We start from the raw sequence: 26,895 nt of genomic DNA, 5'->3' as shown, positions 1-26,895 counted from the left end.
ACAAAAGTTCATAAATTTATGATTGGTCATTTATTAGTCAATTATAATTTGGCCATATGTCGACATTATTTTACTAACCTCATTACACTATCCACTCATTTTTTATTTCCATCACATTTTTTGCGATTACACGTTACTATGCTCCTAAATATTTATACGTGTATCCGCAATATACAAGTCGACGAATTAGTAGCTAATATAATATGTATTATTACAAGTCGATTTAAAATTTGAGGTTAGAATAAAAATTGATATTCTTACTACTATTATTAGCAGTTTTAATATTTGGCTGATTATGAGTTGAAGTGTGACCTGATAAATTTTATATTAGACGTGCATGATTTAATGCAATATACAGATCAAATTGTTAATATTTTTTCAATGAAACAAAGCGATTTTGCTACTTTAGGTAGATGAGTTTTCACAGAAAGTGTAAGATGACAATTTATTTTTGCACCATAAGATTGTATCATGGAACAAATACGAGTAGTAATGTTTAGAATACTGGTACTTTTGTACTGTATTTAATACTTTATCAAATCTTTTAGTAAATTAATATTGAGGTAAGAGATCTAATATGATTTCAAATTAAATTTATTATTATTTAATATTTGTGTTCAATTTGATACTAAAAAGAAATACTTAATATTTTGTGATAAACGTTGCATTTCTTAAGAATATATATGTTAATGATAATTTCCACTACAGGGTTTAACTTAATTATAATTTAGTTAATTATCTTTGATTTTCTATATATTATGTGAAAAACATCTGTAGTAATCTTAAATAAAGCATTTTTAATTTTCCATTAATATTATTAGTTAAAATTATCATCAATTTGTTGGCCAACCAGAATACATGTCGTCAGTAAATATATTGAAATATTATTGGTAATACAACAGACATAATTTGTTAAGAATAGAGATTCAAATATTAACATACACAATAATGTAAATAACTTTGAGATAAAAAGAATATTCCTTTGTACAAACTAACCATTGTAGCATTTTAACAGTAAAATTTATATATCATATTTCTTGTAATTAATACATTCATTTCTATGCTACTGTATTAGAAAATATAAAATTTGTGGAAGACTTGTTTAATAATAATAATATGCATAAATAAAGAAATGAATTAAGAAGTAATCAGTCAGCTATCACAGATAATTGTTTTTAAAGAATTGTATTCCCTATTATGTATATTATTTATTGAATCAAAACATTTATAATAACTATTAATTTTATTTGTATATTTTATTTAAGTGTATGTTTAATTACTTTCTCATATCTACTTTCATGAAACTATCCTTTAATGCTTCATATTCCTGACGACATGCAGTCAATACGATTGGCAAAATGGTAAGAACTTTAGAACGTGTAAAATCACAGTTTCTATGTACTGCATATTTGTAATATGAAATTTTGCAATCTAGTATAAACCAACAGTCATCGAATAACACATTCGATTAGCTATATATATTGATATCCTTTGTCTCCGACAAAATGTACCATCCATTCTGCAAGATCGCTCATCATTGTGGATATACAGCATTATCCTATCCCATGGACAATGAATTTTGAAAAATTAAAGAGATTTGAAAGGTAGCAATCTAACCTATTCCATGTCTTGGACTTTACTCTTGTTCTACACTAATGTCAACAGTTTTGACCCTGGAAGAGTCAGTTGGAAGTAGCCGAAGTCGTTCTGGTTCTGCATCAAGCATAATAATACACATAAAGCTCTTACCAGAAGTTTGATCTCTTGGATAAATTGTTACAGGTGCGAACTTATCAACAGAACCATCGACATATGAGCAAAGTTTCCTGTATACTTGAGGAAAATGCTTTTTGAGGGAAACGCCACGAAGCCTTAATTGTTTTTGAATATTCGTGAAACCAATTTCTCTTACTCTTCTAGATGCGTTTTGACCAACATTGGTGCTCGTGGGCAATGACGTGAGAACGAGCGTTTCCGGCGAGTCCATTTCCCTAGTGATGTTACATGGTGACGTCGTCTTACCTTGCGGAGACGTTGAGAAATTGGGTTGTCTAAAAGCTGAGTCCAAACGAAGTTTGGCGCACCGTGATACTAATTGCCGTTCCCATTTAACAGCACCACTTGTTGGTACCTCGCTAACAACGCAAATGGCAACATAGAGAACCAATCTGGTATCCGGATTGTAGGATTTACAAAGCCTCATTACTTCGGCATAGAGCTCTGCACCCATTTCACCAGGCAAGAGATCTGACCATCTAATGTAAGTAGGCTCACCAAGCTCTGGGAAACCATTTCCAACGAATCTCTCTGCTGCCTCTGGACTTGAAAAGAAACATTTTACTGCGCCACGTCCATGGGAAGCGTAACCGCGTTTAGCCAAGGCGGAGATGTGTCTTAAAGTCCTTGGATCCTCCTTCGCTGACGACAACACTTCTTTGCAGAGACTACCAGCGCGAGAATGTAAACAGATTCTTCGATGTCGTTGCCAATGAGCCCTTCTACACTCTCTCGAGCAGTACAAGCAGGTGCAATTGTGGCAGCTCTTGTAGGATCTTCTTGCTTCAAGTAAAGTAGCAGAATTAGTGCATTTATTATTTCGACAGTGCACTATCTTGTCCGTGGCATTCGTTGTCAGACCATTTCTCTCTTGTTGAGCATTATCGAAGGAGACCCGTCGTCGACGTTGCTGACCGGCCGATTTCGATTGCAAGGAAACCGATGCAGTTTTCGAAGATATCAGGTCGCTCCCATCGCTTTTTCGTCTTGTCAGCTTTACCGCGTCACATGAGCCACGTTGATCCTCGTACGATCCCTGTAGCTCGAGCGTGCTTCTAACGGACTCTGCGACATTTCATTAATTTTCGACATCGTCAGAGTAAGATATAACTTCGAATTTAAGTGATAAAAAGTAAGATAGGATAACAATAAGCTGCGGAGGAGGAAGGACACCTTATTTGTCTGCTTTCTAATATAATTCTATTGTATTTACCTAAGGATACATTTCTCATCTATTTTTAGGATGCGATAGGTAATAGGAACAATCAACACGAGGAAGAAACGGTATTGGTGGTGTCCTTGTGACTCCAGCAGACTTTATTTCTACCAGGAACTGCATACCGTTGTATGGTTCTTTCTAACAGGTTATGGTGTAATAACTCAAATCAAAGATTGGTCTTTACCATGCATAATAAATATTTACCGTTAATAGCTATCTCAATATAATTCGTGCATTCATAGATATTTATTCGTTCTATCAATCGAATTAACTACATTAATTGTTATGTTCATTAGGTCAATCGATGTTATCAAATTATCGATATTCCCTACGTTATCACTGAATCAAGCTTATAATTGTACAATTATACATATACAGGTGTTTTGTTGTTCAATATTTCTATGTCGTTTTGCTTTTCGTTCGATCGAAACACACACACACACATCTCTCATTTAAAAATACAATTTTAATCCATAATATTTAATAAAATAATCTTTTACAGATAGAGGATACTTCGGTCCGTTGTGACGTGATGATAAACGTTTGTCCCGTTGATACTCGATTCCAGAAATCTTTTTCCTTTCGATATTCATCGAAGATTTATACATCGGTTTCTATTTCGAACTTCGTAGTGATTGCCACTGCGCACTTGATATCGTTAATTAGATATTTATATTGTATTTAATTGTATTTTTATTTTTTTTTATTTTTTAAGGATTTCTTCTCTTTCTATTTTATCTTCGGACGTTTAAAGTGCCCGTTTCGATCGTTCGTGTTGATTCTCTCTTAAGTTCGCTTTCGTGTCAATTGCGTTGGTTCCATCTTGCACCATATTAAAGCGTTAAGCATTACTTCGATTTGCATTATACAGATTAATCATTCGCCGTGGAGTAATTGTTTTATCGTGTGTCTTTTTGATAAAGGAGTTCTACATATATTTTGATGATTATGTCAAGTGATACAACCTGCGTATGTACAGATATACATACACGGTATTAGACTTCGATAGAAATTTTGTTGAGAAATTTGTTGTGCGTCAAAACGTAAACTTACATAGTCCTCCTACCTTGGAGGTCTTGACGTAGGTCGCTGCAGCTTTTCCCGGCTTTAGCATTAGTCTGACCAATGTTTGATCGATGACGCATGGACGACGAAGTCGTAGAGCTAACTACAGGACCTGGTCCAGGACTAGGTGTACGCGACGCAGGTGGCAGACCCAGAAGGGAATCAAGGACATCCTCTAGAGTGGTCGACCCGGGGCTTGGTTTGTTTCGCGGTACAGCCGATGTCATCGTCATCTCGACCACGTCACCCTGTCCCGAATCTAATCGATTTTATTGAAAGAAAAGAAAAAAAAAATAGAGATAGGCACAAGATCACTCTCTTAGGAGAAGTGAATATTTTTACTTATGGTATCTCACTTTGTATTCCCATAATGCTATTGAACTCGTTATTTAATCATTATATATCATGAATGATATGCGAGAACATTATTGTGGGATTAGCGCGTTTATCAACCCAAGCGAGCTATATAATGAACACCGAGTGTTATAAACTAGAAGTAGAAGAACAAGAAGAACACGATCAAAAGCGGCATGCGCGCGAATACGGATTTAGAGGAAACTTTATTTATTATGTAGTACTTAAGAAAACGACAAAGTTTTGGACGCGTTCGAAGCGTACGAATGAAATTTTTATATAAGATCGATTTGCACGAGCGTTATATGTAATAAAAATAGGAATTTACATAGGGAAGTGCGCCAGTTGTGTGGCATGCTACAGATATGGATCGTTTTATGAAAATCATACGAAAGACAAACGGTAAAAGCAATTACAGACATCTGCGACTAGCTGTAGCTGCCAATTTTCTTTTCTTCTTCTTTTTTTTGTTTCGTTTATTTTTTCTTTTTATACGTAAGACTACAATGGCTGGTGAACTTATAATCGGAAATTATTGAAGTTCTCAACGTATCGCAAATGCGGGTTACTGTATGAACGTCATAAAAAAAAATTTATCTCGTCTTACGGTTAATGAATATAGGACATCCAACCTTCTTCGTGTCATTGCGCATTCACGGGTTGGCTATTATAATGCCGTTGAAGTATTTTATCGTAGATTGCGAGCTAAAGCCAGCGATAGATTTATGCACATATATATCTGACCGTGATTCCGTTTGGGAGCCACGCTGTCGTCTACTAGCCTTGACCTAGAGCTAGACCGAAGTGTGATCGAAGTGTAGAGAATTGTTGGACTACAATTGTTTGTCAAAACAGGAGAGCTTGTAAAACTTTGCTTCACGTAAGCAATTTCGTTTCTTAGTTTTCTTGTTTCTTTCTTTTTTTTCTTACACACTTAACGTCTTTTGTATAGGACCAACGTGCTGTTTTATTCTACTTTATATGAGAATAAATAAAAAGAAAGAAAGAAAGAGTTATATATAAAAAAAAAAAACAGAACGAATACGATCTTTGAATATCTAAAACAAAAGCATATAGCGAAAAATGATAACAAGCCAATTATAACACAAAGTTTGTCACTTACCGTGGCAATAAATGGACGAATAGTAATGAAAACAAACAAATAAATCATAATTTTATGGACAAATTAAAAAATTAGAAAGATCTCGACTATAAGAGCATGGAAGGATACTGGGAGAACGATCGGATTTAAATCGGATAAAAAAAAGGAAACAAGGGGCCTAACGCAAAGGATGAAAAGAATAATTTATTGTTAAAAAGGATAAATATACTCTCTACAGATAAATAAGAACAAAAAATATAAGTACAAGAATTATCTTTAAGAGTGACTGAAGCACCCATATACGAGAACGACTTTTTTTATATGTATTAACGAACACAAAGAGAGTAGAGTACGATATTTATAGAGCAAAATTAATGCGGCCCACGATGTGCTTTGAACACGATGTATGTATGTACATACATACATTCTACGGTGAGCGATCATGGTACTGCGATCACTACTCTGTAATAAGAAGTTATACAACTTTTCGATCCTTGGGCGAGTCGTTACCCGAGAGAGCTGATTGTGTGTCGCGAATGTGCTTTTGCGAGCAAATGCACTTTCAATGTTGCTGTGGTAATAGCAATCTTGATAATAATAGTACTATTTTTCAACTACAACTGACGATGGTTGTAATAATGATAATAATAGTAATAATAATAATAATAATTATTATAATAATAATAATAATAATAATAGTAATAATAATAATCATAATCATAATAATAGCGATATTAAACAATAATACAATGAACAGTGATATTAATAATTAAGAATAAGAAGAAAGATAACAACACAACAACAATATAACAATAACGCCGCTGCGGCTGTAGCATACAAATGAGTAATACATGTGATATATGTACACATATTTTCTTCATGTATGTGTACATTCACACATATATTACATGTATGCATACTGTGTGTAAATATGTATATATATATGTGTGTATATATATATATATATGCATATGCACGCAGTAGATATATCAAGTATGCATACACAAAATTTAGTTGCAGTATGTATATATGCAACACTGATGCAGCGATATTTATACAGCATAAAAACGTAACTAACTTTACAGTGGACGTAAGTATGCACATAAGAAGCAGTTAACTACAACTACTATAAAGATCTTTTCTGGTTTAACGGAATTTTTTTCTTCTTTTAACGGTCGTAATACTATTTATAAAGAGAGCAAAATGGTAATTAATAAAGAAAAACTGGACCTTTCGTATAGCTTTATATTAATATGTCATAAAATTAGTGCGACAAAGGAAAGAGATTCTTCTCTAACAAATACTGTATTCATTCATATACTGATTCATAATCTTAAGTGAACACATAAAATCTAATTTACAAAATGAAACGGTTTTGTACCATATAAAAAAGAATCTTCGCTAAGGTATAGCTTGTAATATTATAAAAAAAGAAATGTGAAATAACAAAAAATCCTTTTTTTTCCAAGTAGCTAAATCGAGAAGCTAATTTTAAGTAGAATATTTGGATGTGTCCTTTAATCGCACAATTTTCGCGATCGCTCGAACGTAGAATGGAAAATTTCGTTCGTCCGAAAAGAAAACATATTGTCATGGCTTTTAAAAGATTTTTCTTTTATGATAACCGACAAATAAATGATTATCTATAGAAATGAAGAATAATAATTATTTAGTTATATCCCTTTTGCGACTCTATTTTAACGATATGTATATACTTTACAAAGGGATTGTTGTAAAGGGATTGTTAAGCACCCGTCGTTTATAATGCTAACAAAAAGTAAAAATGAAATGTGGAAGAACGATATATAAACTGATTGTACTAGATGATTTCATAATGTAAAAGATCTCTTCGATCTATTTCACGAAATTTATCTTAGACTGTCAATGAAAGCACTGCGTGAATGCACCATTAGTAGTCTGTCCTATAGTAATTGTACTAATCAGATATACATACGCGCATATATATATATATATATATATATATATATATATATATATATATATACACTATAGCATTCTATAGCTATAAACTCTTCTAAAACAAAATACTAATATTATTAATAGAAATAGTTTGTTTGTTTCAGTTTATGAAAAAATGTCGTAAGTTGGCGATATGTCATGGATCGTTCCATAATTGATATACGGTAATACTATATCTAATATAACGAAAATAGCGTATATAGATGTAATAAAGTTAATCTAATTTAATGAAAAACTATTTATGTACATACTTGGAAAAGCACTGATGCTTTTGCACACATTTGTAAGCATGCACATTACTTTCGACGCTTATGACAATAATAATAATAATAGTAATAATAATAATAATAATAATAATAATAATAATAATAATAATAATAATAATAATAATAATAATAATGATAATGATAATGATAATGATAATGATGACGGTGATAGTGATGGTGATGATGATGATGACGACGATGATGATGATGATCATAATAATAATAATAATAATAATAATAATAATAATAATAATAATAATAATAATAATAATAAGAATAAGAATAATACTAAGAATAATAACTAGATAAAAAATTATTCCTCGCGTATTGTAATATATATGTATAATGATTTTTTCATAGGCACGTATGATAATATTTTATATGTACGTTTAAACAGAAGAATAGAATTATTTTTATTTTTTTAATAGCCTTTTATCTTCCAAATAATATTGATTATTTCTAATAACTATTCTTTTAATAACAATTCTAAGACCATTCTGACGTCTTTTCGAATAGAATTGCCGAAGAAATAAGAAATTATCAATGTTACTAAAGCAAAAACAGTTGTAATCGCTATACAAGGAGTTTGGTGTTTACGTTAGAAACGAGAGTAAAAGAGGCACATCCAGGTACGTAGTTTACACGTAAACGTGTGTAAGATCGCGCGTTTAGTGGACATAGGATATACCGGGACTTGATAACTTACCAATTTACATCGAATGTAAACTTATGAGAGACGTGATATCACCGAAAAAAAATTTGGAGCTCAATATAAAATCATAATTCAGATAGTATTGAAAAAAAAAAGAAAAGTTTAATTTATCATTAAAGCGTATAAGAAATTGAGCTATGATCGAGGCATTACCTTCATTGTATTTACTTGTTATTTTTAATCTCTACTATCAGACGACGATATTAAATAAGAGCAAAAAGAATAATAATAAAAAAATAAATAAATAATAAAAAAGAAAAAAAAAATAGCTAACTCCATTGTACATAAAACAAAAATATCTACACTCAGCGTCCGCGGGTTCTCCGATGTCGAAATCATCGTCAAGTCACTAACATTAGCAGCCTTATTATGTTCTAGGCATTTTTAAAAATGTGCGAAATGCGAGGATCGAACGATTTCTCGATGTATAGGCGCGCGTATTATATGTGTGCGTGTACGTGTTATATACTATAGATACAGAAATTGTCGCGTTCAAAAATAGAAAATATTTTAAGGCTGTACGAATGAGAAAGAAAGAAAGAAAGAAAGAAAGAGAGAGAGAGAGAGAGAGAGAGAGAAAGAGAAAGAAAGAGAGAGACAGAAACGGAAGTCTCTTGCCTAAAAAATGAATTCGATACGAAGAGAGAAGAGCTACGAAGTTGGCATTTCTAAAGTCTGGAGTCAAGATATATCGCGCTTAATAATAATCCAAGATGCTTTAATCTTTCCATTTTGCTTTTTTGCGGCTTTGGCGATATTTTTTCTGTTCTTTTTTGTTTTGTTTTTGTTTTCCGCTAGGCGAGCAACAACTCACCACGGTGATGGCGTTGCTGTTGTTGCTGGTGTTGCCGTTGCTGATATATCTGAGGATGATTATAATTGGCGGAGGACGACGATGGCGACAGGCAAAGACTGCCGCGGACACTTCCATGCATTTGTGGTTGTTCATCATCGAGTGGCGGCGTCACGTCTAGATAAAGACCGGAAGTCGCGGAGTCCATGCAACTGCACGATTCTGTACCGGTAGCGTTGCATCCGACGCAACATTCGGTATCTGTAGCCAGGCTCATCGGAGTTTCCGGCGAATCCACGGGTCTCGTACCAACGAACGAGCTTTCCATCCAGCAGAGCCTCGCGCTTCCTTCGATGAAATAGATCACGCTCTTTTAGGAACATCGTACACACAATTTTGTAACTTTTAATCGCGACTTTTTTTCTCGGTCGCTACATTTTCTCCCCATTCACAACGGTTCTCACGTGTACTATCGGTGAAAGAACCCACGTGACCTTTGACATGTGTTAATTAGATGAATGTCGGCGCACGTTAGTAGTACACGTTTGGAGAAAGAAAGAGAGAAAGGAGAGAATGTAATGTAGAAAAAGATCGATGAAAGACCGTCCTTTATCGCATTTCGCAAATGAATCCTCGATATTGATTTCTTAATCTTAATATTAATAGAAGACAAAATCATGATATAGGGTAACGAACGAACGATAGGAGACATAAACGTAAGTTAAGATCATTTTGCGAAGTACGAGTGAAATTAATCATTAGAATCCGGTCGACGTTTCCTTTGAACAAATATTAGTACTTGGAAAATGTAATACATTAAGGAAATGTTCCTCAACTCTTCGTCGTTTTTGCCATGAATTTATAAGCTTTGTTCGCCTACGAATTTATCACTTTCTTAAACTTCATTTCACTGCGAACGTAATTCTTTCGCCGGGAAATTATGTAATACGTACACTGGAGTTTTTCAATTTTAATTACACGAAGAAGCAGCATTTCTTCGCGGTTGTATCGATGTATAATATGGCTTTTGAAACACTGACCCATATTGTTTTCTCTTCAACAAAAGATCAAGGTGAAGAAAATCCGCGTAGCTTTGTTCCGTTTTTGAAGTGGCGTCCTCGCACAGAACATATATTGAAGTAGGTTTGGGGGCATTTAAATTTGCTCACCTATTTTGAATTTTGCGTAAATGACTTCGGCGACGTCGTAAAAAAAGCGGCACTCGACAGACGTTAAACACGTCGAGCGAGATGATAATAGTTTTTTTCTGTTTTTTTTTTTTCTTTCTTATTTTTCCTTTGCAAATGAAAATCTAAAGAAGCTATAGTATTGCTGGAAAATAACTTTTACCGACAAATGACAAAAGTAAAAAATACGTGGCTCACACGCATTCTACAAAGTGTATTGTTATGAAATAGCTATACGGAGAGACAAAGTAAAACGATTTTCGTTAAACGATAAACCGAACAACAATAGGCAAAAAGCTTCCCTTTACTAAAAAATAAAAACAAGTAGCCAGAAAAGACGAAGACGATAAAGTGTGTGCAAATGTAAAGATGCATGGTGAGAGAAAAAAGATAAAGGACGACAGTGATAAGATAAAGAAAGAACTTAGAGACGACGTAATCCTCAGAGAGACAGAAAGAGAGAGAGAGATAGAGAGAGAGAGAGAAAGAAACAGAATAAAAAGTATGTATATGTAATATTCAATGCAAAAAAGACGGAAGAATAAAGATTTACCTGTGTTTTGCAGAACAAAAATGGTGATAGTGCGTTCGTGGTAACGAGGTGTTTTTGGCGGGGTTTAGTGCTCACCTCTGGGACTGGTGGACCTTACTTCACCCCTATCTTCCCAGTCTTCTGGTCGAGGCAAGGGAGAGAGTCTTTCGTTTCCGTCGACCTCTTGGCCGCTTTGTACATAATGTACAATGGCTGAAGTCACCTCCTTTATAGAATTTCTCACTTCCAATTGTTGATTCGTCGTCTGCTGTTGATGGTGCGGTTGTTGCGTCTGCTGCTGCTGCTGATGTTGATGTTGTTGATTCTGATGCTGTTGCTGTTGCTGTTGCTGCAAGGTGAATGGAAATTCTTCATTCGCGGACAAATTACTCGATTGCTCGTTAACCTTACGAATGAATTATAGACTAACCTTATTTGGCGATTGCAGCTGAGAAAGTATACCCTGAGCGAGACGTTCCGCCGGTGTACGTGGGTTGCTTAGCCGTTCTTGCGAACGCCAACCCAAATAAGGTTGCCGATGATAGAACGATAATTTTGCTGAACTTGCCGGTGAACTTCCAGCGCTGTTTAACAAACTGGTACTCCATCTTGAGAATACAGGAGGCGTAGGACTAGGACTTAATAGAGCGCCTAAAAACAAAAATTAATACTTTAATTGATCTTTTTTATTCTCGTTAAGTTTATTCCCAAAACTTACGTACACACGTACGCAAAATAAAAATATTGTGGTTTTACCTGTGGTTGGTTGTCTATTCGAGGAGGATGAAAGAGATGACAGCGAGGTAGTTTTCGAGCCGAGCGCACGCCAACCTCCATGCTGAGATGCATCGGAGTGCCTCTTTAATCGGAAACCATCGCGAGCCGTGGGAGAATTTTTGTACCAGTCTGGAACGTTTAGTCGTTGTAGAGACCTTTGTACCCTTAATTCGTGCTCACTTGGCACACGTTCACCGACTTTCTGCAGTTCGTTTTCTGGCGGCTGCAATAATACACATACGCGTATACACATATATGTAAATATAAAAAAGAAGAAAAAATAACCATTCAGAATCGCTACGGTGTCGTTTCTATTTATCATCTTCTATACAAATTTGGATTGACTTCAAGAATTTTCTTTATAAAGAGCTTACAACATCGATATTGATCGTTCTTACCATGCTTATAAAATATTTTTCGAATCTTATTGTCATTTTATATGTATTATAATCATTTTGTTTAACTTTGCAATTTTAACTCTACAGTAATTTAAATGACACTTCTTTCGGACGTGATCGTTAAATGTTCAAAACAATCGAAGATACATCCCTGAAGTCTTTCGAGTGAATCTTGAGAAAGCTAACGGTCGGTGTTTGTAATTATTATCTGAAAAGCTTATACGTGTGTGTAGGTAAGAGATAAAATGTAACAATAGATCTCGGTGCATTCACAATAACGATTCTTAAGGAGAGATGGAATTGAGTGGCACAGAAAGTCTGGTGTATTTGTACATATATGTATATGATATATATAGATACATCTATTCACACTTAGCACACACACACACACACACATGTCTATAAGTATATATATAATACCGTGACATGAATTCCTATACGAATGAAGCCTAACGTCAATGTACGGATAGGAAGAATGTTATGCAATGAGGTCCCTTAATGCAATGTGTGTATGATCGTAAGCGTGGCACGCGGTTAAGTATTTCACGTGTGAGCAGTAGCTCTCTTTCTCCGCCTCGTCATATACCATTTACATAGATGCGTGGTATGTAAGTACTTAGATGCAGGTGTGGGTCTTCGAATCGATTTGCCAGAGATACGAAGAATCTACACGCGACACAATTTCGTTGGTAAGAGGGAGAAGACAAACGGGCGCTGGCGCAGATCGTCGTCGCCGTTGCTTTCAAATATAAACCGGAAGTCCTCCGCTTCTTTTATTGCGATAGAAACGTATGTAAGAATGATCGTAAGTAAATATTCCTAAATAAATATTACAGTTTAAAAATGGATTGATACGAGAGTCAAGTAATTTTCCACGTAGGTATATACTCGAAGTTGAATATTAATAAATTCGTTTAATTTTCGCGACGCAACCGTGCTGAATTAAATTAAAGCTATATGTATATATATATATATATAGGCAAATATATTTAAATAAAATAATAGAAGGAGGTTTAACGGAGCAAGAAACAATTTTGTATGTATATTTTAACAGATGTATGTAGTGTTCATATTAAGAAGGTAAGAAAAGTAAATATATATGTATATTTTCTTTTATAAAAATTCAACAAGTAATGTCAAACGAAGTAATTTGTTCCAATGTTATAATTGAGAGGTGGGAGAGGGTTGATTGAAGAAACAGGAAAATAAAAAAATAAAAATAAAAAAGAAAGAAAAAAGAACATCAACAATAGAACTAATTTTGTTTTAAATCGTAATGAAGTTGATCGATTCTAAGAGTAAATGTTTCGTTGTGCTGCTCGAAAAGGACGATTTAAAACAATCTCGTCGAAAATGGATAAAAATCGAAGCGATGAGTGGAAACTTCCCAAAGCGGAAGGCAGATTCTGCTTTGGAAGGTGTTATGCGCACTTCGTAAAAGAACGCTATTGATCTCATCATGATATCCGATGACGGTACTGTAGACGAGCCACCGCATACTTTAGAATCTACGGATATCGAGTTCTATAATTTTGTTCTACCTTTAATCCGGGTTCTTAGTAGCAAGACAACGACGATATCGGTAATCGGTAACTTCGAACGATTTTCTATGTGTTCTAGATTTTCCAGATAGTTGCAGATAAGATTTCTAAATATATCTACACAATGATGGAACCTATTTTTGTCAAAGGCGACAAGCATTGTCTGACCGGTCGATTTGGAACAATTGCTTTTCATATGGAGAAATCTATGAATCATTTAGAGTACCACGTAACAATGGCGTTAAAGACGACTTGTTGATCATGACGTGCTTGATTCCTTTATGGGGGGACGAACATATCAAAGTAATTAAGAGGGTATGAGGAGCATTTTTCATCACGCCAGACGTCGACCATTATCATGCTAATGGAAAGTAGGACGAGAATAGTTTCTATGAAGTATAAACGTACATACGTCATCTTAGACGCAAAGAGAGACGATAAGGGAGAATCGTAGTACGGCTGAAAATGGTTTGGAATGGGTAATGAGAACAGGTAAGCGGAGGGTTCGAAAAGAAACCAAACATTCGAACGATATTGTACGAAATTATCTACTATCCTTAATTAACTTAATTCAATATTCTGCGATGAACGATCAAGATTCTATATTGTTATGGAATTCTTCGGAATTGAATGAACTTCGTCGGAGAATAATAGAAAACTTATTGGATATGCCACGTAAGTGATAGATACGTAAAGATAGAGAGAAATGAAGATTCGAATGTGACCTTGAAAATTCATTAATACGTTAAGAGAGACGTGTCGTGAATATAAACTGTATCGAGATATATCATAGTGTTAACGATCCATGGTGTTAATTGAAGGAATGCTAATTTACCATTTGGTGTTGGGTAATGGTGAGCACACGAAGTCGTGTAAAATACTGCATTGAGAACGAAATAGCACCCTCATGTACATGATATATACACCACGCAGATCTTCATGTGACTTCCACTTTTACCGTACTTCTCACAAAGCGTACACGTTATAAAGGGAGCACCGAGTAACGCGAGGATGCTCACGGTAAAAAGGGATGAGAAAAAAATAATCTCGAGATATTTAACACAAAAGCGTTCGCGCACGAAGACTATCGAAACGTCGTAAAGGCGATAAAACAAGCAGCTTAACGTTACTACTAATAACCTCGACACTTTTCTATATCTCAAGATAAAGAATCGTGAAATAATTTGTAACAAGTGCGAGATTAACATCGAGAACGATAAGTTACTTTCTAATCATCATCGATATTTTTATCTCTTTTACATCTCACAGCGAACATCTGTTCAGACTTACGAGCGAAACATTAATCGTTAGAAGCTGACAATTAACGTGACCACAATGCAAGATTAGAAAGAAAGAAAGAAAGAGAAGGGAAGAAAGGAAAACAATCGTAGAAAAAAACATCTCAAATAGATAAAGATTGTTCAGAGATGACATAAAAGTAGGAATTTAAAGGCCTCTCCCTTTTTCCCCAATTAAGAAAGAACAACGTACGTACGTTGGCAGACAGAGCGAAAGACAGAAAGACGGACAACGTAGGAAACGATCTTACCTTAACAAAGTGAAGGTTCTCCTTGTCAAGGAGAAACTCCATGGATTTGTGCGGACGTTGATCGATGCCAGACGCGGTTCCGTCGTTTCGCTGGTTTCTGTGGCAAGAGCCAACGGGCAACTGAGGTACACGTAGGGCGTTCTCTAGGCTCGTACCTTGGGGTACAACGCTTGAGGTGTGGTTCAGGTCTAACAAACTCCTAGTCTTTTTGTTGCTGTTACCGGCGTTGCTACAGCCTGAGGAGTCAACGACGTTGGTCGTTAGAACGACCTCGTCATCGAGGTCGGTTTCGAGAAGTCCGACCGGACGCTGCTCTTGCTGAGCGGCCTGCATCGCGCGGGCCTTCGCCATTTCGATGGCCGCCGGATTTCCAAGGTCCGTCACGGCGCGTCGGCGCGACACCGCTGACGATGATAATAACGACGACGACGACGACGACGACGGTGCCGACGTCGTCGACGACGATGATGCCGCCGCACCCGAGATTCTACAGCCCGATGATACTAGACGGGGTGGTTGTGGCGGTAGGGGTGGTTTGCTGCTGCATACTGGCGCCCTCCTGCCGGAACTGAAACAACCCTCTCCGACTCTTACATCATACATTCATGAAAAAATATCCCAAAAAAGTCAACTTAACTTCCTCTCTTTTTTTTCTTTTTTTTTTTCCACTACGAACTATACGATTTTTTAATGATCACGCTTGGAATATAGTCCTGAGTAATATAAGAGTATTGTTACACTAGGTGCTCTTCATTTAGCAATAATATTTTTAATCATTTTCGTTATTTTAAAAACTTTCTATACATAGGGTGTCTCCTCTTGATAAATTCATACAAAAATCGTCGATATTATTGATAATATCAAAGAATATTTATTAATAAAAGGGAGGGTATTTCTTGATTAATTTAAAAACAAGTTCTATGGATATTTAAAGAGTTAACGATCGACTTAAATCATTTGTAAATCAAGTTTACAATGATTTATTTTTCACAGTAAAACTTTCCGTGCTCGGTATAAAAAGCTCGTTTAACAAATTCATCATAAAATCGATAACTTTCCTTTCCTTAAAGTTTCCGTCTTTTTCAGAGACACCGTATGCATGACAATAGGACATCGAGAGAACATCTGAGATTGGTCAATACAGTTCTGACTCTTTTAGAGATGTGTTTGTGAGCTTTTTCGACTTGCAATCTCACGAGAATGATTCACGATTCTTTTGATCAAATTCTGATAATCATTGCTATTCGGTCGTTTAAAATTCCAATTTATTCCTAATATTCAGTAAGAATATTACTACTACTACTTATCGTTAGAATCCGATTCATGAGAACGCGTATCACTCACAATAGTCCCATTCACACGAAGTTTCTTCGTAGCTGCCAAATAAGAATAAAATAGTAGCTATTTAGGGCTCGTACTCCGCGAAGAGCTCGGAACAGTGCATATGTCTGTCCTCGATGTTAAAGCATATGGTAATCCGCTATATAAAAGCTTAGTTATATCTAACGATAGAGTGTCTTGTATGCATTGAAGGAAGTTTCGTTATCTTTTTACCGTTTGAAAGATGATTTGCCACAAAAGAAAAAATTTTGAAAAATATAGATAACGATTCTGATATATTGCAAATCATAAATTTTCATTTATCTCTTCCTGTAAATAGCAATGTTTTAAAACGTCGGCTCGAATCTCAACGAGATGCATACAACTTTACAAGGAAATTACACTATTCGAGGAAAGAACGTCGAGACATTATACAAGCACGATAATCTTGAACTTTCGAAAAGAAAGCACTCATCGTACGTTGTATCTTTTTACTATGTTCTATTGTTTAAGTATTAATAGACAACAAATATATTACAAAATAAAAATTTACCTTGTTACGTTACGTCCGAGTGTCATTGGATTTGTAATGACTTCGAATTTCGCTTAAAAAATTCTAATCCACGTGTAATTATGGTCCATCGCGACAATTCTTTCCTATCGATTTTATGAATAAAATGATTTACGAACGAGTTACTTCGATTACAAATAATTTCTCATCGTTTATACATTTCTCATTGAATATAATGATATGAGTCAGGAACTCGATAATCATGTACTATGATATAGAGAATGGCACCTACGCGACGTCGCGTGTCAATGACACAAAATAGCGTATGCCTAAACGTGAAAGTGGTACGTGCACGTTCTAACTAACGGATGTAATCGAGGAAATCGTGAATTAAGTATGTATGATGAGTATCTCAACCCTTCGTTGGCGAGCTCCGTAACGGAACACCAATTCTACCGTCGAGAGCGACATAACTGTTCCTTTTTAATACGCAAAGTTCGTTTAGCGACACAGCATCTATATAACGTATTATAATCAATAAAAAAAAATAAATATATATAAAAAAAAGTAAGGAAATGATCTTTTATATATTAGATAAAACTAAAAGCTAAAGTATAACTCCTCTTACTAGTTACTTCATAATTCACTGACACCGGTAAGCATTTTTCTGGCAGTAACTTTTTCTCATGTCTCATCATATGCGCGAATGTATAGTGCGTTACGTAATCGTTATTTCTGATGCTTACTAGAACATGGAATTTAAACATGGTCGGACTTCGTAAGTATAATGCGCCGTGCATCGTATCTAAACGTTATAACTGCGTTTACTTATCACGTTTCAAAAAAGAGAGATAGAGAGAGAGAGAGAGAGAGAGAGAGAGAGAGAGAGAGAGAGAAATAAAGACAGAGAGAGTGACAGAGATGAAGAGAAAAAACAGTCGGACGAAACTTATGCGATCTCACGAAGAAGAATAACACTTAAAAACGAGGCTTCGTTAAAGCTCAGAAGGAGAGATTACTCCGTGAACGAAGATACGAAACGTGGGAACGTTCTATTTTATACTTTAAACTACTCGGTTCACTTTCCGGAACGCGCAATAAACGAAAAATTATGAAAAGTTTCGTTTGTACCGATCCTTTTCGAGGAAACGAAGGTTTGTTCACTGCAAACTCATGTCACAAAGTCTTCTTCGGAGCTAGCCAAACGGTAACTATTCTTTCTAAGAATCTTTTCCTCGAACAAGCTAGAAAAAAGGTAGTAGATATATTTCGTCAGAATCCAATAAAGTAAAATAGAATTATCCATGATAGGTGCATACTCGCTACGTTGTCTGTTAACTGTCCAATGCTCGTCTGGAGTGCTATTACGTATCAAAAACTGTCGAGATAGCAGTTTTTTCACATAACAATAAGTCAGCCTATCGAGAAGAAACGATTATTCATAACGTTCGAGCAAACATTCGAAAATAATTTCAATCGAGATTGATGTATATCTTAAAGATAAGAAAGAATCTGGCGAACGTCCAAAAGAAAAATGCGTGTCAAACAACAGATCTCCGGTAAAAGCGTCAGCGTAACTTCGATAGAATCTAATGTAAACAAACACGCGTTAAGGCGCGTACCAGTCAGACCGAGTACAAGATACGCCTTGTGTTTCGTAATGATAGAAACGAAAGGGCGTTCTTGCGAAACGTATTATTTATACATATATCTATGTAATTAAATCGCTTGCTCCGTAGACGTATGTCTAGAGTGTATGTATATACCACGAGCTTGTCCCACTTAAACGAAAATGATAAGAAAACGACGATTCGTAATATTCGGTCGTTCGTAACTCGATCCTCTTCCGTCGCGACGCAAAAGTACGTCCGACGCAAAAATAGCACAGTTATCCGCGCGTTCGACTCCAATAGGAGCCGATGGAAAACAACGTGACTCACCTAACACTGGAGGCACTCCTTTGAAGATCGACATTGTTTCTCCCGGTATCGTCAGATCTACTTTCGAGGGCAACGACCTCGTCCTTCGATCTCTCTTCGTCCGGCGGATGCAAGGGTATAATGATATAATCCGGTTCCTTCTTCGTTCTTTCCTGATAAAACTCATTGCGATTCGAGTGTTGCCCGATACGGGCCTCGCATTTGTTTTGTATCTCCGAACGAGGTACCTTTGACCTACCACTAAACCTCAACTTGGAGAATCTCTGTAAGAAACAACCGATACCACCCTTCTTTCTTTCTTCGTTTTTCAAGACCGTCGGTTGTTTCGTATTGATGGTCGCCGATCTTTCAACCGCGGTATTTTTCCAAAGCTTAGAATCACTCTTTGAGGCCGACTCCATGGTCTTGCTCGTTGATGTAAGGTCATCAACTTTCGCCGGTAAAGTCATACTTTCCGTTGTCTTCGTTATCGCCGCCGTTGTAATTTTCGACCACGTCGTTTCCTCCCGTTGTCCGTCACGATCACCGCGATGATTCGTATCAACTGGCAAAGCTACTGCCATCGTCGACTGACTCCCACTACCTTGACTAACTTTCAGACTGTCGGCTTTATTGCCGCTTGGTGGGGAAGTACGATCACCATGAAGAGTTTGTCCCCACGCCTGCTCTACCACCACTTCCGCCTCCTTTTTCTTATTACGCCCCTCCATCGTCGCATCTACCTTCTCCGCAATGTCTACCATCTTCTTCGTAGTGTTCCTACCGGAAACCTCGCTTCCAACTTGCTGCTCTTTCTTGCCGTCTTCTTCGTCCACTCCGCTATCCGTCAAGTTCTCGTCTCTGTTCTCTCTCTCCTCCGACAATAAATCTTCGTTCTCTCTCGAACGAACAGATAAATTGCTCTTTTCTGGATAAAATTCGCCTATGAACGATCTCTTTTTTTGTAATTTTACTTCCCTCGGGGTTTCTCGTAAATCATCGTCGCACAAGGAAGCAATGCTTTGAAGCAACATCGTTTCTTCCAATAAGTCACGAAAGGTCCTATCTTTATCTATTTGTTCACTATTAAGATCTTCCTCTTCTAATGTGGTGTCCAGTAGGTTAAGCTTTCCTATAGGTTTGCTCTCCAGACAGGGATAATCTACCTCATCGTCTACGAAAACGCGATTATTAACATTTTCTCCATGCACCGAAAAAAAAGCCGAGTTTTTTTTTATCTGGCCAAAAAGTGATTCCTCGGCGTGCTTTGAGACGTTCTCCGTGGATTTTGAGTAAGAGCCGAGCGAGGGTGCGAAATCGGCACGAGAATCACCGCTCAAATTTAATGCGGAGCTGCTGCCAGTACGTGTCGATCTCGAGTCGGACACTTTGAGACGCGAGGATCGTCCTGAACTGGATTCCTCCAATTCGTCACAGGCATCCATTCGTTGAAATGCGCCTCTGCTAGCTTGAAAAGACTTAATGTAATCGTATTGCTGTGCCAATTCGTAACTGGCATTATTGATGACTCGTTTCTTCCTGCTAGCATTCCTAGGTGACCTCGTACTTTCATCATTGGATACCGACGGTATCGCACGCCTTCGGAAATTTCTCTCATCGACTTCAAATTGTTGCGCCAATTCGTAACTAGCGTTTTTCTTTACCTTTTGCGACATTTGCTTATTGGAATACTGCCTACGAATGGCATCTACGATATCGTTGCCACCACCACCTTCCTCGACTTCTCGTTTGAGCCGTTTCACGGCCTCATCAACGACCGCGTCTATATCGTTCTCCATAGCCATCGCTATATCCAATACGTTGCTACGATCTTGAGTCTTCACGGTCGATGCGATCTGTTGCTGCTCCTCGTATTCGTCGCTGTCAGCATCAACGTTCTCCTCCTCGCCGTTCTGTACATCCGTCGTTGAAAGATCATTGTGCATCGCTCCAACGTCGATTCTTGCATTCTGAGCTGGCTGAGTTCTTACCGAACACGACCGCCGTTTTGTCGTTTCAATGTCGTTCTCTTTCTCATTGGATCCGAGCAGTTCGCCATCTTCGTGATTCAGCATATCCTCCAGACCACGTACGCTTTTGACTTCCGCCATTTTGTGATCTTTCATACTCATATCGTCGCACGATCGTTCATCCTCTTCCCTCGTAGATGTTGATATGCCGCAAAGATCCAGGTCGATGGGTACGCTGGTAACTTTGGTATAATTCTCAAATAAATTTGACGTAGATACAAATGACTTTGATCTCGAAGAAACGAGCTCCGCCAATATATCCGGATCGTGAGCGTATTCGTTGACGATCGAAGGCAAACTGGGTGCGCTTTGAGATTTCTCCGTAAATCTAAAATTAAAACACTCCTCTTCGGTCCACCGTTGACGTTGATATTGCTGGTGCTGCCGCTGCTCGTGAAGATGCTCGTGACCGAAACGTTGCTGTTGCTGTTGCTGACGATGATGATGACGAGGATGACGAGCATCGTGTTCGCTGTTCATCTTACTATGACCATGAGCCGTGCTACTGGTTATATTTAAACTTGTCTGCAACAGACGCGTGGAAGACGACGCTACTTTTTGGCCAGACTTCAGATCTAAGAACATATCCCTTCTTGACTCAACACCGATCTTTCGCAAATCTATAGTGTTTTTATAATCCAATGACGTCGCATAATTGCAACTCGAATCGCCGAAGGCGTGCAATCTGTCCTCGAAGTATCCGCATCCACGGCGATTCGGATTTAATAACCGTTCGTCTTCCTCGAATTCTTCGTCGTCGCCATCGTCTTCGTACTCTTCTTCTTCTTCTTCTTCCTCCTCTTCTTCGTACCAGAAGTTTCTGTTTCATGTGAAATGGGATAAAGAAATTTCACAAAAGATAATAAAAATAGAAAGATGAAAGCGATACTTTCAACAATTTTCTTAAATATGAAATATAGCTTGTATAATATTTTACTTCCGAACTTGATAATAATAGGTGTAAAGTCAAGGATGTTTCTTCATGGCCAGGATCGCATTTATCTCGGCCAACAAACATTTGTTATAACTAAGGCTATGTCTCGCGATTTGGGTAGCCGCTGCCAAGAGAATGTATGTATACTCTATTTCGTACGATGCACAATGTTTCATACAATTCACGTAATTTTATATACAATAGTATCTTTATTTTTACCTTAAAACTATAATGTTATGTGTTCATCTCTGAAAAAAGAGCAAAATCTCACCTTGATCGTAATTCGTTCCTTTCGAACCTCGCGAAGTTTAACTTCCTTTTCGGATACGAGGATACATGTTCATTGAATGATGTCACTTCTTCGAAATCCGTAGCCTTTTGACAGATATTCAAACTGTCGAAGCTACGGTAGGGTCTAATCCGTGGAAAGTGATCGACAGAATTGGAAAATCCATTTTGCACTACTGCATCGTTATCTTGCTCGAGACTATCCGGCGACGTGTTCCCCAAATGAGACACATTCGAGTGATAGGAATACTCGAGAGAATCGAAACTATAACTGGACGGTGATAAGGTAGCACAAGTTCTTTCCAGAGACTCGAACTGTAACAATGAACTGGATCTAGACGATCCAGAGGACCTTGAAGATCTTGGAGAAGTCGGAAAATCATCAAAAGTCACATAAGGATCACGCTCGTCTGTGTTGTTATTTCTTCGACATCTCTTCTTAGGTATTATGGAGTTGAATTCGGCATCGTTATCGTTTATTCTTTCACCTAGAACATAATGTTGAGTAATTATTACTATTGTTATTATTGTTGTTGTTGTTGTTGTTATCGTTATTATTATTGTGTGTGTGTGTGTGTGTTTGTGGATGAGAAATGTTACTACAAAAGATCCATTTAAACGTACCTGTAATGTTTTCTTTTCTTTCGATGTGTATAACACTTTCCGTTTCTGAATCTGAGCCCAACCAATAAGTCGTACCACTGTGATCGGAATCGCTCTGCAAATCGTCAGAGGTTTCTTCGAAAATGGTCTCTAAAAAATCGACTTGCTGCACTGGTACTGCATCTGCAATTACAAGTGAATCTTTTATGTAGAACACGTAAGTATGTCGAATTTTTTACATAGCGTTAAGTAAATGGAATAGAACTAAATCTATTGTAAATTTATGAAGTGTATAATAAAACAAACATTTATGATTCTTATCAAATTCAAACTTTTTCTTTTACCGCTCAAGTAGAAATTTATGAAAGTTTTCATAATAAAATAGAGATGCGAACGATAATGACTTTTTGTATTAATCCCCGATCGATCATTAAATACGAGTTATTTGTACGATAAACTATTAACAGTTTTTACTCACAAGTCAATTCAATATCTAAAGAGTATATCAGGAACAGAGTTTCAGGAAGGCTTATCGATCGATCGATGAAGTAAGCTCGTAGACCGAACGTCGAAGTAATTAATTCCAACGTTTTTAAGTTAATCGCGATAGTGACATGATATTTTGCTCCGAAAAAAAACTTGATCTATCGAACGATTGGAATATTCTTGAAAAATAAAGATCCTTCCACGAGCGATATAGCCAAAGTGATCAAAGAAGCATTCGTAGGATGTGGATAGATGAAACGAAGAAAGAAGGGAAAGCGGTCTTGATCATGAAAGCAAGAAGGTTGTTCCGTGTTAAGTACTGAATAAAATGATATATGAGTATAAGAGAGATGGAAATAGAGAGAGAGAGAGAGAGAGAGAGAGAGAGAAAGAGAGAATGAGAAGGAAGGGAGAAGATAGAAGTAAGTGGTATGAGAATGGATAAAAGAGGAAGTGTGAGAAAGAGAGAGATAGAGAAAGAGAGAGAAAGAGAGAAATAGAGACAGGTATGTGTGTGTGTGTATGTGTGTGCGTGTTTAACAAGCAAACCTTTAACACGTAAATCCTCGTGTGTAGATTGAAAACGGGAATGATGTTGTAGCTGGAAACCATAGGCCGGAAGCCATGGATTCGGTCCGTTTACCAGATTCATGTCGATGGATCCATCGAGGGAGGACTTTTCCTGCTCGTCCTCCATTGTCCCCGTGCATGTTGCCAGCACAGACGCCGCCGGCGACGTTACCATTCCCAAATCGCTATCGCTCATCTCCTCTCTCTTTCTTTCTCTCTCTCTCCTTCTCTGAGAGAGGTCAAAAAGAGGGACCAGTATATCCGACCCCCCTCAAGCGCAGCCAATCATTAATCGCCTCGCTGAATCGTCTGTCCTTTGTCTTATATCGTTCGAATATCATTCATACTCTACTATCTCTTTCTCTCTCGCCTCTTCCACCCTTCGGGAAGCCTTCAGGCTCGTGGTACCGATTATTTAGCGCCATTTCTGTTTTTTTTTTTTTTTAAGAATCTACGCTCAGCCAAAACTTCGATGTCTTACAATAGCTCGTACGTTCGATGATCGAACACGACGTCCATGTTGGTGACGCTAAATCAATGAAAAACGAAAGAGTCTAGATTAGAAGACGAGATTGATCTTTCGTTTTTGAATCGTTCAACCGGACGAAATCAGACGACGCGCCGACGAGAAACTCTCCTTAACTCGCTAAAGTACCGACGACTAATTCGATAAGAATCCAAGTCTACGCCCCCAACATAGGGTGAATTAAAGAAAGTGGGTACTTCGTGTAATACGTAATTAGATGTACGATCATCCGAGAACAGCAGATCTTTCTCGAGTGTCTCTTTTCCGCTCGCTCCAGATTATACTGAACTATTTCTTTAGAAAGAACACGAACTCTCTAACGCTTTTTAGAATTTAAGAATTGTGTCTAGGAACGCGAACGTACGTGTGCGAGATGTATAGATGTATCATGCAAAAATAGGTAGTTATATTTCGTGAGGTGAAAGTGACGGTGCAAATATCTGTGACGGTGTTATGCAATTTTTGGATACAGGTATGTACTTTGATTTAAAGTTTATAAATATTACATAGATAGGATAAAAGGATAAAGTTCGATGTAAATGTTTATTTAACGTGAGTTACTTTTTTTACACATTGTACCGCGAACATGCGAAAGGAAATGAAAGGATTGGATTAAAGAGAAAGATCGTTGGGAAAGGCGTACGGTGATATATTCCCCCTGAGGAAGTTCACTCGTTAGCAGCTGTCAAAGGACATCGCAGCATCCACGATGCGTCAGACGGAAGAATGTTGGACGGAGATCGAGATGTAAGGAAAAAGCAAGAGAGAGAGAGAGAGAGAGAGAGAGGTGAACGATCGTGTTGTAACGTACGCATGAACGTATACAGACGAAAATACACAACGCATACATACAAAGAAACACGTGATGCATATACATACACATACCAGGTGTTACATCTTGATCGATCTATGCGAATACCAAGATTATTAATGACAAACGATATAAGATAGTTACACGATTTCGTATTTCGAGTAATCTTTAATATCCACGTTCATCGTCTTTGTTAACTATTGTACAAATATTCTCTCTTTTTACGAAATGATTAATTTCGATGGTATTCAAAATGGATCGATTGAAAGGAGACACCCTGTATATACGTACGACATAACGTTCCGATTAGAGAAGGATGAGAAGAGAAAGAGAAGAAAAGAAAGGAGAAAGGAGAGGGTAGAGCGCGATCATCGAGTAGGAGCAGGAGATGGCGGAGAAAAGAGCGAGAAAAGGAGCGTAGAGAGGAAAAAGGATATAAGGAGGTTAGAAACGCATGGAGAATTCCGAAGCGCGACGGTAATGCGCGGCAGAGTATCGGATACCTGTAAGTAAGCGCGCACATTCCACAATCCCACGGTGTGCGCTCACTGCCTCCCTCTCGTCCTTCTTACCTTTACCCTTTTGCCAGCAATCTCTCTCTAAATCACCTTTAATTTCTTATTCGTAAACTGATACGAAGACGTACCGTGACGTGACGAGGGAGCAAGGAACATGGACATTGCGCTTCTATGCGTTCGAGTTCTTCGTTTGTAAAAAGAGGAGGAGCCGAAGAAAAGACCTCTCCTCGCCTATAATCGACCGATCACTCGCGCGATTTTGTGAAGATGGCGAACAATCGCGTTACGGTTCGCCACTCTGTCACCGGACGCACATCGATGTAATGTTTACCGATACTTTCGTTACGTCGTCGAACTGTATTACTAATTACCTGTCGCACGGAACGCGATTAGCTTCAAGAATGCGATCGTATAACCGAGAGAAAAGTATCTTCGCACTGCGAGGTAAATACTAGAACGAAACTCACCGCTTTCGCCCGCGGTGCCGCGTCTCCGGCCCCCACCCACGCGAACTACCGCCACGTGACACGCTCGGGCCAGCCAATCGCATGAGTCCGGATCAGGCCCCTCTTGGAAGCCTTCCTAAGATCATCTTCGTGTGGATCCGATGCTCCGATTTTCTTCGTTTCTCTTTCGTTTTCTTCTCACGTAAATCTTATTTTATCAAAAGAAGAATTTCAATTGAAACTAATTAACTTGGACGATTTCAATTTTGATAAACTTCAAAATCTAGCCTTGTTTATATCTACTCTTTTGCAAAGAATATATAGGAGAAACGTATATACGTGTTCAAAATTATTTACGAAGTCAGTTTTACGTTTTATTCAAAGCAGTAAGTTAATTATAAGAAATATGATTAAAAAAGTGATTAAAATGTTAATAGGTAATGTAATATTGTAATTCATCTGTAATTTCATAAACTCGTATGAATAATTGAAGTTTCGTTTCACGCGCGCTTTATGCGACAAGCAAGTACATACATGTAGATAAATATGTATGTCGCGTATGCAACGCACGTATATAAAAACGAAGAATTGCATAGACTGTTACACGAATTATTATTCCGCGGACAATCGAAGAAACGTTTTCTACGAGAATAAATGAAGAACATATTAATCGTTACAAACC

At 37.3% G+C, this 26,895-nt stretch overlaps 1 protein-coding gene across 10 annotated transcripts; it reads right to left on the bottom strand.

The window, feature by feature from the left end:
- Positions 1 to 15: 15 nt before the first annotated feature.
- On the bottom strand, positions 16 to 26,363 carry LOC127064009 (serine-rich adhesin for platelets). Of its 10 annotated transcripts, none has more exons than XM_050994455.1 (12): positions 26,235 to 26,363; positions 23,892 to 24,441; positions 22,878 to 23,039; positions 22,237 to 22,741; positions 19,023 to 21,851; positions 15,252 to 15,819; positions 11,743 to 11,986; positions 11,417 to 11,637; positions 11,083 to 11,335; positions 9,289 to 9,615; positions 4,062 to 4,319; positions 16 to 2,841 (listed from the first exon to the last, which is right to left on the bottom strand). In XM_050994455.1, exons 2-12 carry the CDS (start codon positions 24,106 to 24,108, stop codon positions 1,637 to 1,639), a joined length of 6,789 nt encoding a protein of 2,262 aa, XP_050850412.1. In that variant the 5' UTR covers positions 24,109 to 24,441; positions 26,235 to 26,363; the 3' UTR covers positions 16 to 1,636. The 10 variants fall into 10 exon arrangements, with proteins under 10 accessions (XP_050850412.1, XP_050850411.1, XP_050850414.1 ...); XM_050994454.1 differs by having other exon boundaries at positions 25,896 to 26,358; XM_050994457.1 differs by lacking the exon at positions 23,892 to 24,441 and having other exon boundaries at positions 25,896 to 26,358.
- Between the last annotated feature and the right edge of the window lie 532 nt (positions 26,364 to 26,895).

This window comes from Vespula vulgaris, chromosome 5 (assembly GCF_905475345.1).
Source record: "Vespula vulgaris chromosome 5, iyVesVulg1.1, whole genome shotgun sequence".
In the NCBI taxonomy this organism is placed as follows: domain Eukaryota; kingdom Metazoa; phylum Arthropoda; class Insecta; order Hymenoptera; family Vespidae; genus Vespula; species Vespula vulgaris.
This window is presented reverse-complemented; position numbering and strand designations above follow the sequence as displayed.

Excerpts from the sequence above, each read along its gene's own strand:
- LOC127064009 (XM_050994455.1), bottom strand. The coding sequence starts at position 24,108 with ATGAGCGATAGCGATTTGGGAATGGTAACGTCGCCGGCGGCGTCTGTG. Across the intron at positions 21,852-22,236 it reads AGGAACGAATTACGATCAAG|AAACTTCTGGTACGAAGAAG; the intron begins GTGAGATTTTGC and ends CACATGAAACAG. Across the intron at positions 15,820-19,022 it reads AGGAGTGCCTCCAGTGTTAG|TTCCGGCAGGAGGGCGCCAG; the intron begins GTGAGTCACGTT and ends GGGTTGTTTCAG.